This window comes from Argiope bruennichi, chromosome X2, assembly GCF_947563725.1.
Source record: "Argiope bruennichi chromosome X2, qqArgBrue1.1, whole genome shotgun sequence".
NCBI lineage: Eukaryota > Metazoa > Arthropoda > Arachnida > Araneae > Araneidae > Argiope > Argiope bruennichi.
This window is the reverse complement of record NC_079163.1, coordinates 45,154,628-45,171,795: the sequence shown is the minus strand read 5'-3', so window position 1 is coordinate 45,171,795 and position 17,168 is coordinate 45,154,628. Positions and strand designations below refer to the sequence as shown.

The 17,168-nt window shown below is 24.9% G+C and overlaps 1 protein-coding gene across 1 annotated transcript in view; it reads right to left on the bottom strand.

The window, feature by feature from the left end:
* The window catches only part of LOC129959730 (retinitis pigmentosa 1-like 1 protein), a 68,379-nt gene that overhangs the window by 12,213 nt on the left and 38,998 nt on the right, over positions 1 to 17,168 (bottom strand). Inside the window, exons 9-22 of the mRNA XM_056072620.1 lie at positions 16,247 to 16,294; positions 15,221 to 15,268; positions 14,199 to 14,246; positions 13,173 to 13,220; positions 12,150 to 12,197; positions 11,121 to 11,168; positions 9,071 to 9,118; positions 8,050 to 8,097; positions 6,558 to 6,599; positions 5,544 to 5,591; positions 4,060 to 4,101; positions 2,558 to 2,599; positions 1,064 to 1,105; positions 48 to 95 (exon numbers count right to left, since the gene is read on the bottom strand). Coding sequence (XP_055928595.1) covers positions 48 to 95; positions 1,064 to 1,105; positions 2,558 to 2,599; positions 4,060 to 4,101; positions 5,544 to 5,591; positions 6,558 to 6,599; positions 8,050 to 8,097; positions 9,071 to 9,118; positions 11,121 to 11,168; positions 12,150 to 12,197; positions 13,173 to 13,220; positions 14,199 to 14,246; positions 15,221 to 15,268; positions 16,247 to 16,294 — 648 coding nt within the window. The remainder of the gene's footprint in view (positions 1 to 47; positions 96 to 1,063; positions 1,106 to 2,557; positions 2,600 to 4,059; positions 4,102 to 5,543; positions 5,592 to 6,557; positions 6,600 to 8,049; positions 8,098 to 9,070; positions 9,119 to 11,120; positions 11,169 to 12,149; positions 12,198 to 13,172; positions 13,221 to 14,198; positions 14,247 to 15,220; positions 15,269 to 16,246; positions 16,295 to 17,168) is intronic.

Below are 17,168 nucleotides of genomic sequence, written 5' to 3'. Positions count from 1 at the left end.
CTTGCTTTTCATAGCTTACTTTTGTAAATATTAAATATTTATAATACCTGCAGATGGTCCTTTTTCGTCAGGTCCATGTTTCTTAGATTTACTCACTAAAAAAAAAAAAAAACGACTTTTGGAATCTGTAAAAACTTACAAAGTTTAATATTAACAGTATTATAAAAGAAAACTTTCACAATTAATATTATTTTTGCTCCAGATTCTTTCGACATATTCTGAGAAGATGATATAAAATTCCACATCAACAAATCAATGATTATTTATAGAGTATTGAATTTACTAAATATAAAACTTTCTTAAATTTTGCATTTTACATTCTTTTTAAATTTTAAAAATATTAAACCTTTTTATTTTACATTTTTTTATATGTAATAATTTAATAGAGAACGCTGCCTTTTTTTAATGAAAAATTAAGGATTTTCTTTATTAAATTCATTATGAATTTTCAGTATGTGCATAAAAATTTGTTCAATAACCTCCTACTTGAAAAATTTAATTTGAACTCTTTTTCTAATAGTAACGTATCTTCAGATTACCTATGAAATTGTGCCTTTGTATTCCTTTTCGAAAGGACTTATTAAATGAAAAGTAGGACAATAAATGCGAAAATAATTTGAAGGATTCAACTGAAAATGTGAGTAAGAATCGAAAAACCGAGAAAATTTGGTACCTGGCCTTCGTGGCATATGACTGAAAATTGTAGGTAAAATGTATTATTAGTCAAAGGAACATAAATTAAATCCAAGGATATCACTTGTTAAATGGATTACATTTAACAAACGAGAAAATAGATACGTCTTCAAGGGTGTTATTTCCCCCATCCCAATATTTGGAAGTTGCTTTTCTAAATTTCTATACAAAATTGTGTAGAAGTTGTTCGACATTAATTTATTAAGAAAATTAAAACAATTGGATTTTGGAGCTAAAATAATTATTCTTCTAAAAGAAAAAATCACTTCTTCGACTTTGGTCAAATCTTCAAATATATATATAATATTTCATTAAAAATCATGCCTGACTTGCATATCTTGCTTTTGAAAATATTAAATATTTATATTACCTGTGTAAGACCGGAGGCATTCCCTTTTGTTAAACATACATCCTAAAAAAAACCATAAAAAGAATTTAGGAATGTGTATAAATTTAGAAATTTTAATATTCACAGGTTGATAAGAGAAAACTTTCACAATTAATATTAATTTTGCTCCAGATTCTTTTCACATATTCTGAGAAAATGACATGAATTCCACATAAACAAATCAATGATTATTAATAAAATATTGAACTTACTAAATGTAAAACTTTTCTTAAATAATGGACTAATTTAATCCATAGTATCCGAAATAAGTATATTTTTTTAATGTCGCTTCTTTATTGACTTCTGAATTTAAAACTTGAAATAACAGCAAAAAATTTTGCTTACAGCATTCCTTATATTCGGAATAGACGGCATTAACACTTAGATCACACTTCACAACATTGTAGTGATATATTTAAGGATATCATACATTAAGACGGAAGCAGGAACTGTCACTCTGCCTCACACTGTCATATCTGACATCTCAAAAAAAAAAAAAAAAAAAAAAAAAAATTACTTTCTGAATCTGGAAAAACTTTCTAAGTTAAATATTAACAGTATTATAAAAGAAAACTTTCGCAATTAATATTAGTTTTGCTCCAGATTCTTTTCACATATTCTGAGAAGATGATATAAAATTCCACATCAACAAATCAATGATTATTTATAGAGTATTGAATTTACTAAATATAAAACTTTTCTTAAATTTTGCATTTTACATTCTTTTTAAATTTTAAAAATATTAAACCTTTTTATTTTACATTTTTTTAAATGTAATAATTTAATAGAGAACGCTGCCTTTTTTAAATGAAAAATTAAGGATTTTCTTTCTTAAATTCATTATGAATTTTCAGTATGTGCATAAAAATTTGTTCAATAACCTCCTACTTGAAAAATTTAATTTGAACTCTTTTTCTAATAGTAACGTATCTTCAGATTACCTATGAAATTGTGCCTTTGTATTCCTTTTCGAAAGGACTTACTAAATGAAAAGTAGGACAATAAATGCGAAAGTAATTTAAATTTGAATTGAACGATTCAACTGAAAATGTGAGTGAGAATCGAAAAACCGAGAAAATTTGGTACCTGGCCTTCGTGGCATATGACTGAAAATTGTAGGTAAAATGTATTATTAGTCAAAGGAACATAAATTAAATCCAAGGATATCACTTGTTAAATGGATTACATTTAACAAACGAGAAAATAGATACGTCTTCAAGGGTGTTATTTCCCCCATCCCAATATTTGGAAGTTGCTTTTCTAAATTTCTATACAAAATTGTGTAGAAGTTGTTCGACATTAATTTATTAAGAAAATTAAAACAATTGGATTTTGGAGCTAAAATAATTATTCTTCTAAAAGAAAAAATCACTTCTTCGACTTTGGTCAAATCTTCAAATATATATATAATATTTCATTAAAAATCATGCCTGACTTGCATATCTTGCTTTTGAAAATATTAAATATTTATATTACCTGTGTAAGACCGGAGGCATTCCCTTTTGTTAAACATACATCCTAAAAAAACCATAAAAAGAATTTAGGAATGTGTATAAATTTAGAAATTTTAATATTCACAGGTTGATAAGAGAAAACTTTCACAATTAATATTAATTTTGCTCCAGATTCTTTTCACATATTCTGAGAAAATGACATGAATTCCACATAAACAAATCAATGATTATTAATAAAATATTGAACTTACTAAATGTAAAACTTTTCTTAAATAATGGACTAATTTAATCCATAGTATCCGAAATAAGTATATTTTTTTAATGTCGCTTCTTTATTGACTTCTGAATTTAAAACTTGAAATAACAGCAAAAAATTTTGCTTACAGCATTCCTTATATTCGGAATAGACGGCATTAACACTTAGATCACACTTCACAACATTGTAGTGATATATTTAAGGATATCATACATTAAGACGGAAGCAGGACCTGTCACTCTGCCTCACACTGTCATATCTGACATCTCAAAAAAAAAAAAAAAAAAAAAAAAAAAAAAAAAAAATTACTTTCTGAATCTGGAAAAACTTTCTAAGTTAAATATTAACAGTATTATAAAAGAAAACTTTCGCAATTAATATTAGTTTTGCTCCAGATTCTTTTCACATATTCTGAGAAGATGATATAAAATTCCACATCAACAAATCAATGATTATTTATAGAGTATTGAATTTACTAAATATAAAACTTTTCTTAAATTTTGCATTTTACATTCTTTTTAAATTTTAAAAATATTAAACCTTTTTATTTTACATTTTTTTAAATGTAATAATTTAATAGAGAACGCTGCCTTTTTTAAATGAAAAATTAAGGATTTTCTTTCTTAAATTCATTATGAATTTTCAGTATGTGCATAAAAATTTGTTCAATAACCTCCTACTTGAAAAATTTAATTTGAACTCTTTTTCTAATAGTAACGTATCTTCAGATTACCTATGAAATTGTGCCTTTGTATTCCTTTTCGAAAGGACTTATTAAATGAAAAGTAGGACAATAAATGCGAAAGTAATTTAAATTTGAATTGAACGATTCAACTGAAAATGTGAGTGAGAATCCAAAAACCGAGAAAATTTGGTACCTGGCCTTCGTGGCATATGACTGAAAATTGTAGGTAAAATGTATTATTAGTCAAAGGAACATAAATTAAATCCAAGGATATCACTTGTTAAATGGATTACATTTAACAAACGAGAAAATAGATACGTCTTCAAGGGTGTTATTTCCCCCATCCCAATATTTGGAAGTTGCTTTTCTAAATTTCTATACAAAATTGTGTAGAAGTTGTTCGACATTAATTTATTAAGAAAATTAAAACAATTGGATTTTGGAGCTAAAATAATTATTCTTCTAAAAGAAAAAATCACTTCTTCGACTTTGGTCAAATCTTCAAATATATATATAATATTTCATTAAAAATCATGCCTGACTTGCATATCTTGCTTTTGAAAATATTAAATATTTATATTACCTGTGTAAGACCGGAGGCATTCCCTTTTGTTAAACATACATCCTAAAAAAACCATAAAAAGAATTTAGGAATGTGTATAAATTTAGAAATTTTAATATTCACAGGTTGATAAGAGAAAACTTTCACAATTAATATTAATTTTGCTCCAGATTCTTTTCACATATTCTGAGAAAATGACATGAATTCCACATAAACAAATCAATGATTATTAATAAAATATTGAACTTACTAAATGCAAAACTTTTCTTAAATAATGCACTAATTTAATCCATAGTATCCGAAATAAGTATATTTTTTTAATGTCGCTTCTTTATTGACTTCTGAATTTAAAACTTGAAATAACAGCAAAAAATTTTGCTTACAGCATTCCTTATATTCGGAATAGACGGCATTAACACTTAGATCACACTTCACAACTTTGTAGTGATATATTTAAGGATATCATACATTAAGACGGAAGCAGGACCTGTCACTCTGCCTCACACTGTCATATCTGACATCTCAAAAAAAAAAAAAAAAAAAACATTACTTTCTGAATCTGGAAAAACTTTCTAAGTTAAATATTAACAGTATTATAAAAGAAAACTTTCGCAATTAATATTAGTTTTGCTCCAGATTCTTTTCACATATTCTGAGAAGATGATATAAAATTCCACATCAACAAATCAATGATTATTTATAGAGTATTGAATTTACTAAATATAAAACTTTTCTTAAATTTTGCATTGTACATTCTTTTTAAATTTTAAAAATATTAAACCTTTTTATTTTACATTTTTTTAAATGTAATAATTTAATAGAGAACGCTGCCTTTTTTAAATGAAAAATTAAGGATTTTCTTTCTTAAATTCATTATGAATTTTCAGTATGGGCATAAAAATTTGTTCAATAACCTCCTACTTGAAAAATTCAATTTGAACTCTTTTCTAATATTAACGTATCTTCAGATTACCTATGAAATTGTGCCTTTGTATTCCTTTTCGAATTGACTTACTAAATGAAATGTAAGACAATAAATGCGAAAATAATTTAAATTTGAATTGAACGATTCAACTGAAAATGTGAGTGAGAATCGAAAAACCCAGAAAATTTTGTACCAGGCCTTCGTGGCATATGACTGAAAATCGTCGGTAAATTGTATTATGAGTCAAAGGAACATAAATTCAATCCAAGGATATCACTTGTTAAATGGATTACATTTAACAAACGAGAAAATAGATACGTCTTCAAGGGTGTTATTCCCCCATCCCAATATTTGGAAGTTGCTTTTCTAAATTTCTATACAAAATTGTGTAGAAGTTGTTAGACATTAATTTATTAAGAAAATTGTAACAATTGGATTTTGGAACTAAAATATTTGTTCTTCTATGAGAAAAAAACACTTCTTAGACTTTGGTAATATCTTCCAATATATATGATATTTAATGAAATATTATTCCTGCTTTTCATAGCTTACTTTTGTAAATATTAAATATTTATAATACCTGCAGATGGTCCTTTTTCGTCAGGTCCATGTTTCTTAGATTTACGCACTAAAAAAAAAAAACGACTTTTGGAATCTGTAAAAACTTACAAAGTTTAATATTAACAGTATGATAAAATAAAACTTTCACAATTAATATTATTTTTGCTCCAGATTCTTTCGACATATTCTGAGAAGATGATATAAAATTCCACATCAACAAATCAATGATTATTTATTGAGTATTGAATTTACTAAATATAAAACTTTTCTTAAATTTTGCATTTTACATTCTTTTTAAATTTTAAAAATATTAAACCTTTTTAATTTACATTTTTTTAAATGTAATAATGTAATAGAGAACGCTACCTTTTTTTAATTAAAAATTAATGATTTTCTTTATTAAATTCATTATGAATTTTCAGTATGTGCATAAAAATTTGTTCAATAACCTCCTACTAGAAAAATTCAATTTGAACTCTTTTTCTAATAGTAACGTATCTTCAGATTACCTATGAAATTGTGCCTTTGTATTCCTTTTCGAAAGGACTTATTAAATGAAAAGTAGGACAATAAATGCGAAAATAATTTGAAGGATTCAACTGAAAATGTGAGTAAGAATCGAAAAACCGAGAAAATTTGGTACCAGGCCTTCGTGGCATATGACTGAAAATTGTAGGTAAAATGTATTATGAGTCAAAGGAACATAAATTAAATCCAAGGATATCACTTGTTAAATGGATTACATTTAACAAACGAGAAAATAGATACGTCTTCAAGGGTGTTATTTCCCCCATCCCAATATTTGGAAGTTGCTTTTCTAAATTTCTATACAAAATTGTGTAGAAGTTGTTCGACATTAATTTATTAAGAAAATTAAAACAATTGGATTTTGGAGCTAAAATAATTATTCTTCTAAAAGAAAAAATCACTTCTTCGACTTTGGTCAAATCTTCAAATATATATATAATATTTCATTAAAAATCATGCCTGACTTGCATATCTTGCTTTTGAAAATATTAAATATTTATATTACCTGTGTAAGACCGGAGGCATTCCCTTTTGTTAAACATACATCCTAAAAAAACCATAAAAAGAATTTAGGAATGTGTATAAATTTAGAAATTTTAATATTCACAGGTTGATAAGAGAAAACTTTCACAATTAATATTAATTTTGCTCCAGATTCTTTTCACATATTCTGAGAAAATGACATGAATTCCACATAAACAAATCAATGATTATTAATAAAATATTGAACTTACTAAATGTAAAACTTTTCTTAAATAATGGACTAATTTAATCCATAGTATCCGAAATAAGTATATTTTTTTAATGTCGCTTCTTTATTGACTTCTGAATTTAAAACTTGAAATAACAGCAAAAAATTTTGCTTACAGCATTCCTTATATTCGGAATAGACGGCATTAACACTTAGATCACACTTCACAACATTGTAGTGATATATTTAAGGATATGACACATTAAGACCGAAGCAGGACCTGTCACTCTGCCTGACACTGTCATATCTGACATCTCAAAAAAAAAAAAAAAAAAAAAAAAAAAAAACCGACTTTTGGAATCAGGAAAAACTTTCAAAGTTAAATATTAAAAGTATTATAAAATAAAACTTTCGCAATTAATATTAGTTTTGCTCCAGATTCTTTTCACATATTCTGAGAAGATGATATAAAATTCCACATCAACAAATCAATCATTATTTATAGAGTATTGAATTTACTAAATATAAAACTTTTCTTAAATTTTGCATTTTACATTCTTTTTAAATTTTAAAAATATTAAACCTTTTTATTTTACATTTTTTAAAATGTAATAATTTAATAGAGAACGCTGCCTTTTTTAAATGAAAAATTAAGGATTTTCTTTCTTAAATTCATTATGAATTTTCAGTATGTGTATAAAAATTTGTTTAATAACCTCCTACTTGAAAAATTAAATTTGAACTCTTTTCTAATAGTAACGTATCTTCAGATTACCTATGAAATTGTGCCTTTGTATTCCTTTTGGAAGGGACTTACTAAATGAAATGTAAGACAATAAATGCTAAAATAATTTAAATTTGAATTGAACGATTCAACTGAAAATGTGAGTGAGAATCGAAAAACTGAGAAAATTTTGTACCAGGCCTTCGTGGCATATGACTGAAAATCGTAAGTACATTGTATTATGACTCAAAGGAATATAAATTCAATCGAAGCATATCACGTGTTAAATGGATTACATTTAATAAACTAGAAAATAGATACGTCTTCAAGGGTGTTATTTTTCAACCCAATATTTGGAAGTTGCTTTTTTGAATTTCTAAACAAAATTGTGTAAAATTTGTTCGACATTAATTTATGAAGAAAATTGTAACAATTGGATTTTGGAACTAAAATATTTGTTCTTCTATGAGAAAAAAACACTTCTTCGACATTGGTAGAATTTTCCAATATATATGTTATTTAATGAAATATTATTCCTGCTTTTCATAGCTTTCTTTTATAAATATTAAATATTTATATTACCTGCAGATAATCCTTCTTCGTCAGGTTCATGTTTCTTAGATTTACTCACTAAAAAAAAAAAAAACGACTTTTGGAATCTGTAAAATCTTACAAAGTTAAATATTAACAGTATGATAAAATAAAACTTTCACAATTAATATTATTTTTGCTCCAGATTCTTTTCACATATTCTGAGAAGATGATATAAAATTCCACATCAACCAATCAATGAATATTTATAGAGTATTGAATTTACTAAATATAATATTTTTCTTAAATTTTGCGTTTTACATTTTTTTAAAATTTTAAAAATATTGAAAACTTTTTAATTTACATTTTTTTAAATGTAATAATGTAATAGAGAACGCTGCCTTTTTTTAATGAAAAATTAAGGATTTTCTTTATTAAATTCATTATGAATTTTCAGTATGTGCATAAAAATTTGTTCAATAACCTCCTACTTGAAAAATTTAATTTGAACTCTTTTTCTAATAGTAACGGATCGTCTGATTACCTATGAAACTGTGAATTTGTATTCCTTTTCGAAAGGACTTACTAAATGAAATGTAAGACAATAAATGCGAAGATAATTTAAAATTGAAGTGAACGATTCAACTGAAAATTTAAGTGAGGATCGAAAAACCGAGAAAGTTTTGTACCAGGCCTTCGTGGCATATCACATAAAATTGTAGGTAAATTGTATTATGAGTCAAAGGAACATAAATTCAATCCAAGGATATCACTAGTTAAATGGATTACACTTAACAAACGAGAAAACAGATACGTCTTCAAGGGTGATATTTTTCCAACCCAATATTTGGAAGTTGCTTTTCTAAATTTCTATATAAAATTGTGTAGAATTTGTTCGACATTAATTTATTAAGAAAATTGTAATGGATTTTGGAACTAAAATAATTGTTCTTCTATAAGAAAAAAACACTTCTTCGACATTGGTAGAATTTTCCAATATATATGATATTTAATGAAATATTATTTCTGCTTTTCATAGCTTTCTTTTATAAATATTAAATATTTATATTACCTGCAGATGTTCCTTCTTCGTCAGGTTCATGTTTCTTAGATTTACTCACTAAAAAAAAACAAAAAAAAACGACTTTTGGAATTTGTAAAAACTTACAAAGTTAAATATTAACAGTATGATAAAATAAAACTTTCACAATTAATATTATGTTTGCTCCAGATTCTTTTCACATATTCTGAGAAGATGATATAAAATTCCACATCAACAAATGAATGATTATATATAGAGTATTGAATTTACTAAATATAAAACTTTTCTTAAATTTTGCATTTTACATTTTTTTTAAATTTTAAAAATATTGAAAACTTTTTAATTTACATTTTTTTTAAATGTTATAATTTAATAGAGAACGCTGCCTTTTTTAAATGAAAAATTAAGGATTTTCTTTATTAAATTCATTATGAATTTTCAGTATGTGCATAAAAATTTCTTCAATAACCACCTACTTGAAAAATTCAATTTGAACTCTTTTTCAATAGTAACGTATTAGTAGATTACCTATGAAAGTGTGCCTTTGTATTCCTTTTCGAGAGGACTTGCTAAATGAAATGTAAGACAATAAATTCGAAAATAATTTAAATTTGAATTGAACGATTCAACTGAAAATGTCAGTGAGAATCGAAAAACCGAGAAAATTTTGTACCAGGCCGTCGTGGCATATCACTTAAAATTGTAGGTAAATTGTATTTTGAGTCAAAGGAATATAAATTCAATCCAAGGATATCACTAGTTAAATGGATTACACTTAACAAACGAGAAAACAGATACGTCTTCAAGGGTGATATTTTTTCAACATAATATTTGGAAGTTGCTTTTCTAAATTTCTATATAAAATTGTGTAGAATTTGTTCGACATTAATTTATTAAGAAAATTGTAACGGATTTTGGAACTAAAATAATTTTTCTTCTATACGAAAAAAACACTTCTTCGACATTGGTAGAATTTTCCGATATATATGATATTTAATGAAATATTATTCCTGCTTTTCATAGCTTTCTTTTATAAATATTAAATATTTATATTAACTGCAGATGTTCCTTCTTCGCCAGGTTCATGTTTCTTAGATTTACTCACTAAAAAAAACAAAAAAAACCGACTTTTGGAATTTGTAAAAACTTACAAAGTTAAATATTAACAGTATGATAAAATAAAACTTTCACAATTAATATTATGTTTGCTCCAGATTCTTTTCACATATTCTGAGAAGATGATATAAAATTCCACATCAACAAATGAATGATTATTTATAGAGTATTGAATTTACTAAATATAAAACTTTTCTAAAATTTTGCATTTTACATTTTTTTAAAATTTTAAAAATATTGAAAACTTTTTAACTTAATTTTTTTAAATGTAATAATTTAATAAAGAACGTTGCCTTTTTTTAATGAAAAATTAATAATTTTCTTTATTAAATTGATTATGAATTTTCAGTATGTGCATAAAAATTTCTTCAATAACTACCTACTTGAAAAATTCAATTTGAACTCTTTTACTAATAGTAACGTATCTTCAGATTACCTATGAAAGTGTGCCTTTGTATTCCTTTTCGAGAGGACTTACTAAATGAAATGTAAGACAATAAATTCGAAAATAATTTAAATTTGAATTGAACGATTCAACTGAAAATGTCAGTGAGAATCGAAAAACCGAGAAAGTTTTGTACCAGGCCTTCGTCGCATATCACTTAAAATTGTAGGTAAATTGTATTATGAGTCAAAGGAACATAAATTCAATCCAAGGATATCACTAGTTAAATGGATTACACTTAACAAACGAGAAAACATATTCGTCTTCAAGGGTGATATTTTTTCAACATAATATTTGGAAGTTGCTTTTCTAAATTTCTATATAAAATTGTGTAGAATTTGTTCGACATTAATTTATTAAGAAAATTGTAACGGATTTTGGAACTAAAATAAATGTTCTTCTATAAGAAAAAAACACTTCTTCGACATTTGTAGAATTTTCCAATATATATGATATTTAATGAAATATTATTCCTGCTTTTCATAGCTTTCTTTTATAAATATTAAATATTTATATTACCTGCAGATGTTCCTTCTTCGCCAGGTTCATGTTTCTTAGATTTACTCACTAAAAAAAACAAAAAAAAACCGACTTTTGGAATTTGTAAAAACTTACAAAGTTAAATATTAACAGTATGATAAAATAAAACTTTCACAATTAATATTATGTTTGCTCCAGATTCTTTTCACATATTCTGAGAAGATGATATAAAATTCCACATCAACAAATGAATGATTATTTATAGAGTATTGAATTTACTAAATATAAAACTTTTCTTAAATTTTGCATTTTACATTTTTTTAAAATTTTAAAAATATTGAAAACTTTTTAATTTAATTTTTTTAAATGTAATAATTTAATAAAGAACGTTGCCTTTTTTTAATGAAAAATTAATAATTTTCTTTATTAAATTGATTATGAATTTTCAGTATGTGCATAAAAATTTCTTCAATAACTACCTACTTGAAAAATTCAATTTGAACTCTTTTACTAATAGTAACGTATCTTCAGATTACCTATGAAAGTGTGCCTTTGTATTCCTTTTCGAGAGGACTTACTAAATGAAATGTAAGACAATAAATTCGAAAATAATTTAAATTTGAATTGAACGATTCAACTGAAAATGTCAGTGAGAATCGAAAAACCGAGAAAGTTTTGTACCAGGCCTTCGTCGCATATCACTTAAAATTGTAGGTAAATTGTATTATGAGTCAAAGGAACATAAATTCAATCCAAGGATATCACTAGTTAAATGGATTACACTTAACAAACGAGAAAACATATTCGTCTTCAAGGGTGATATTTTTTCAACATAATATTTGGAAGTTGCTTTTCTAAATTTCTATATAAAATTGTGTAGAATTTGTTCGACATTAATTTATGAAGAAAATTGTAACAATTGGATTTTGGAGGTAAAATATTTGTATTTCTATGAGAAAAAAACACTTCTTAGACTTTGGTAATATCTTCCAATATATATGATATTTTATGAAATATTATTCCTGCTTTTCATAGCTTTCTTTTATAAATATTAAATATTTATATTACCTGCAGATGTTCCTTCTTCGCCAGGTTCATGTTTCATAGATTTACTCACTAAAAAAAACAAAAAAAACCGACTTTTGGAATTTGTAAAAACTTACAAAGTTAAATATTAACAGTATGATAAAATAAAACTTTCACAATTAATATTATGTTTGCTCCAGATTCTTTTCACATATTCTGAGAAGATGATATAAAATTCCACATCAACAAATGAATGATTATTTATAGAGTATTGAATTTACTAAATATAAAACTTTTCTTAAATTTTGCATTTTACATTTTTTTAAAATTTTAAAAATATTGAAAACTTTTTAATTTAATTTTTTTAAATGTAATAATTTAATAAAGAACGCTGCCTTTTTTAATGAAAAATTAATAATTTTCTTTATTAAATTGATTATGAATTTTCAGTATGTGCATAAAAATTTCTTCAATAACTACCTACTTGAAAAATTCAATTTGAACTCTTTTACTAATAGTAACGTATCTTCAGATTACCTATGAAAGTGTGCCTTTGTATTCCTTTTCGAGAGGACTTACTAAATGAAATGTAAGACAATAAATTCGAAAATAATTTAAATTTGAATTGAACGATTCAACTGAAAATGTCAGTGAGAATCGAAAAACCGAGAAAGTTTTGTACCAGGCCTTCGTCGCATATCACTTAAAATTGTAGGTAAATTGTATTATGAGTCAAAGGAACATAAATTGAATCCAAGGATATCACTAGTTAAATGGATTACACTTAACAAACGAGAAAACATATTCGTCTTCAAGGGTGATATTTTTTCAACATAATATTTGGAAGTTGCTTTTCTAAATTTCTATATAAAATTGTGTAGAATTTGTTCGACATTAATTTATTAAGAAAATTGTAACGGATTTTGGAACTTAAATAAATGTTCTTCTATAAGAAAAAAACACTTCTTCGACATTTGTAGAATTTTCCAATATATATGATATTTAATGAAATATTATTCCTGCTTTTCATAGCTTTCTTTTATAAATATTAAATATTTATATTACCTGCAGATGTTCCTTCTTCGCCAGGTTCATGTTTCTTAGATTTACTCACTAAAAAAAACAAAAAAAACCGACTTTTGGAATTTGTAAAAACTTACAAAGTTAAATATTAACAGTATGATAAAATAAAACTTTCACAATTAATATTATGTTTGCTCCAGATTCTTTTCACATATTCTGAGAAGATGATATAAAATTCCACATCAACAAATGAATGATTATTTATAGAGTATTGAATTTACTAAATATAAAACTTTTCTAAAATTTTGCATTTTACATTTTTTTAAAATTTTAAAAATATTGAAAACTTTTTAATTTACATTTTTTTTAAATGTAATAATTTAATAGAGAACGCTGCCTTTTTTTAATGAAAAATTAAGGATTTTATTTATTAAATTCATTATGAATTTTCAGTATGTGCATAAAAATTTCTTCAATAACCACCTACTTGAAAAATTCAATTTGAACTCTTTTTCTAATAGTAACGTATTAGTAGATTACCTATGAAATTGTGCCTTTGTATTCCTTTTCGAGAGGACTTACTAAATGAAATGTAAGACAATAAATTCGAAAATAATTTAAATTTGAATTGAACGATTCAACTGAAAATATCAGTGAGAATCGAAAAACCGAGAAAATTTTGTACCAGGCCTTCGTGGCATATCACTTAAAATTGTAGGTAAATTGTATTATGAGTCAAAGGAACATAAATTCAATCCAAGGATATCACTAGTTAAATGGATTACACTTAACAAACGAGAAAACAGATACGTCTTCAAGGGTGATATTTTTTCAACATAATATTTGGAAGTTGCTTTTCTAAATTTCTATATAAAATTGTGTAGAATTTGTTCGACATTAATTTATTAAGAAAATTGTAACGGATTTTGGAACTAAAATAATTTTTCTTCTATACGAAAAAAACACTTCTTCGACATTGGTAGAATTTTCCAATATATATGTTATTTAATGAAATATTATTCCTGCTTTTCATAGCTTTCTTTTATAAATATTAAATATTTATATTACCTGCAGATAATCCTTCTTCGTCAGGTTCATGTTTCTTAGATTTACTCACTAAAAAAAAAAAAAAAAACGACTTTTGGAATTTGTAAAAACTTACAAATTTAAATATTAACAGTATGATAAAATAAAACTTTCACAATTAATATTGTTTTTGCTCCAGATTCTTTTCACATATTCTGAGAAGATGATATAAAATTCCACATAAACAAATCAATGATTATTTATAGAGTATTGAATTTACTAAATATAAAACTTTTCTTAAATTTTGCATTTTACATTTTTTTAAAATTTTAAAAATATTGAAAACTTTTTAATTTACATTTTTTTAAATGTAATAATTTAATAGAGAACGCTGCCTTTTTTTAATGAAAAATAAGGATTTTCTTTATTAAATTCATTATGAATTTTCAGTATGTGCATAAAAATTTGATCAATAACCTCCTACTTGAAAAATTCAATTTGAACTCTTTTTCTAATAGTAACGTATCTTCAGATTACCTATGAAATTGTGCCTTTGTATTCCTTTTCGAGAGGACTTTCTAAATGAAATGTAAGACAATAAATTCGAAAATAATTTAAATTTGAATTGAACGATTCAACTGAAAATGTCAGTGAGAATCGAAAAACCGAGAAAATTTTGTACCAGGCCTTCGTGGCATATCACTTAAAATTGTAGGTAAATTGTATTCTGAGTCAAAGGAACATAAATTCATTCCAAGGATATCACTAGTTAAATGGATTACACTTAACAAACGAGAAAACAAATACGTCTTCAAGGGTGATATTTTTTCAACATAATATTTGGAAGTTGCTTTTCTAAATTTCTATATAAAATTGTGTAGAATTTGTTCGACATTAATTTATTAAGAAAATTGTAACGGATTTTGGCACTTAAATAATTGTTCTTCTATAAGAAAGAAACACTTCTTCGACATGATAGAATTTTCCAATATATATGATATTTAATGAAATATTATTCCTGCTTTTCATAGCTTTCTTTTATAAATATTAAATATTTATAATACCTGCAGATGTTCCTTCTTCGCCAGGTTCATGTTTCTTAGTTTTGCTCACTAAAAAAAAACAACAAAAAACCGACTTTTAGAATTTGTAAAAACTTACAAAGTTAAATATTAACAGTATGATAAAATAAAACTTTCGCAATTAATATTATTTTTGCTCCAGATTCTTTTCACATATTCTGAGAAGATGATATAAAACTCCACATCAACAAATCAATGATTATTTATAGAGTATTGAATTTACTAAATATAAAACTTTTCTTAAATTTTGCAGTTTACATTTTTTAAAAATTTTAAAAATATTGAAATTTTTTTAATTTAATTTTTTTAAATGTAATAATTTAATAGAGAACGCTGCCTTTTTTTAATGAAAAATTAATAATTTTCTTTATTAAATTGATTATGAATTTTCAGTATGTGCATAAAAATTTCTTCAATAACTACCTACTTGAAAAATTCAATTTGAACTCTTTTACTAATAGTAACGTATCTTCAGATTACCTATGAAAGTGTGCCTTTGTATTCCTTTTCGAGAGGACTTACTAAATGAAATGTAAGACAATAAATTCGAAAATAATTTAAATTTGAATTGAACGATTCAACTGAAAATGTCAGTGAGAATCGAAAAACCGAGAAAGTTTTGTACCAGGCCTTCGTCGCATATCACTTAAAATTGTAGGTAAATTGTATTATGAGTCAAAGGAACATAAATTCAATCCAAGGATATCACTAGTTAAATGGATTACACTTAACAAACGAGAAAACAAATTCGTCTTCAAGGGTGATATTTTTTCAACATAATATTTGGAAGTTGCTTTTCTAAATTTCTATATAAAATTGTGTAGAATTTGTTCGACATTAATTTATTAAGAAAATTGTAACGGATTTTGGCACTTAAATAATTGTTCTTCTATAAGAAAGAAACACTTCTTCGACATTGGTAGAATTTTCCAATATATATGATATTTAATAAAATATTATTCCTGCTTTTCATAGCTTTCTTTTATAAATATTAAATATTTATATTACCTGCAGATGTTCCTTCTTCGCCAGGTTCATGTTTCTTAGATTTACTCACTAAAAAAAACAAAAAAAACCGACTTTTGGAATTTGTAAAAACTTACAAAGTTAAATATTAACAGTATGATAAAATAAAACTTTCACAATTAATATTATGTTTGCTCCAGATTCTTTTCACATATTCTGAGAAGATGATATAAAATTCCACATCAACAAATGAATGATTATTTATAGAGTATTGAATTTACTAAATATAAAACTTTTCTTAAATTTTGCAGTTTACATTTTTTAAAAATTTTAAAAATATTGAAATTTTTTTAATTTAATTTTTTTAAATGTAATAATTTAATAGAGAACGCTGCCTTTTTTTAATGAAAAATTAATAATTTTCTTTATTAAATTGATTATGAATTTTCAGTATGTGCATAAAAATTTCTTCAATAACTACCTACTTGAAAAATTCAATTTGAACTCTTTTACTAATAGTAACGTATCTTCAGATTACCTATGAAAGTGTGCCTTTGTATTCCTTTTCGAGAGGACTTACTAAATGAAATGTAAGACAATAAATTCGAAAATAATTTAAATTTGAATTGAATGATTCAACTGAAAATGTCAGTGAGAATCGAAAAACCGAGAAAGTTTTGTACCAGGCCTTCGTCGCATATCACTTAAAATTGTAGGTAAATTGTATTATGAGTCAAAGGAACATAAATTCAATCCAAGGATATCACTAGTTAAATGGATTACACTTAACAAACGAGAAAACAAATTCGTCTTCAAGGGTGATATTTTTTCAACATAATATTTGGAAGTTGCTTTTCTAAATTTCTATATAAAATTGTGTAGAATTTGTTCGACATTAATTTATTAAGAAAATTGTAACGGATTTTGGCACTTAAATAATTGTTCTTCTATAAGAAAGAAACAC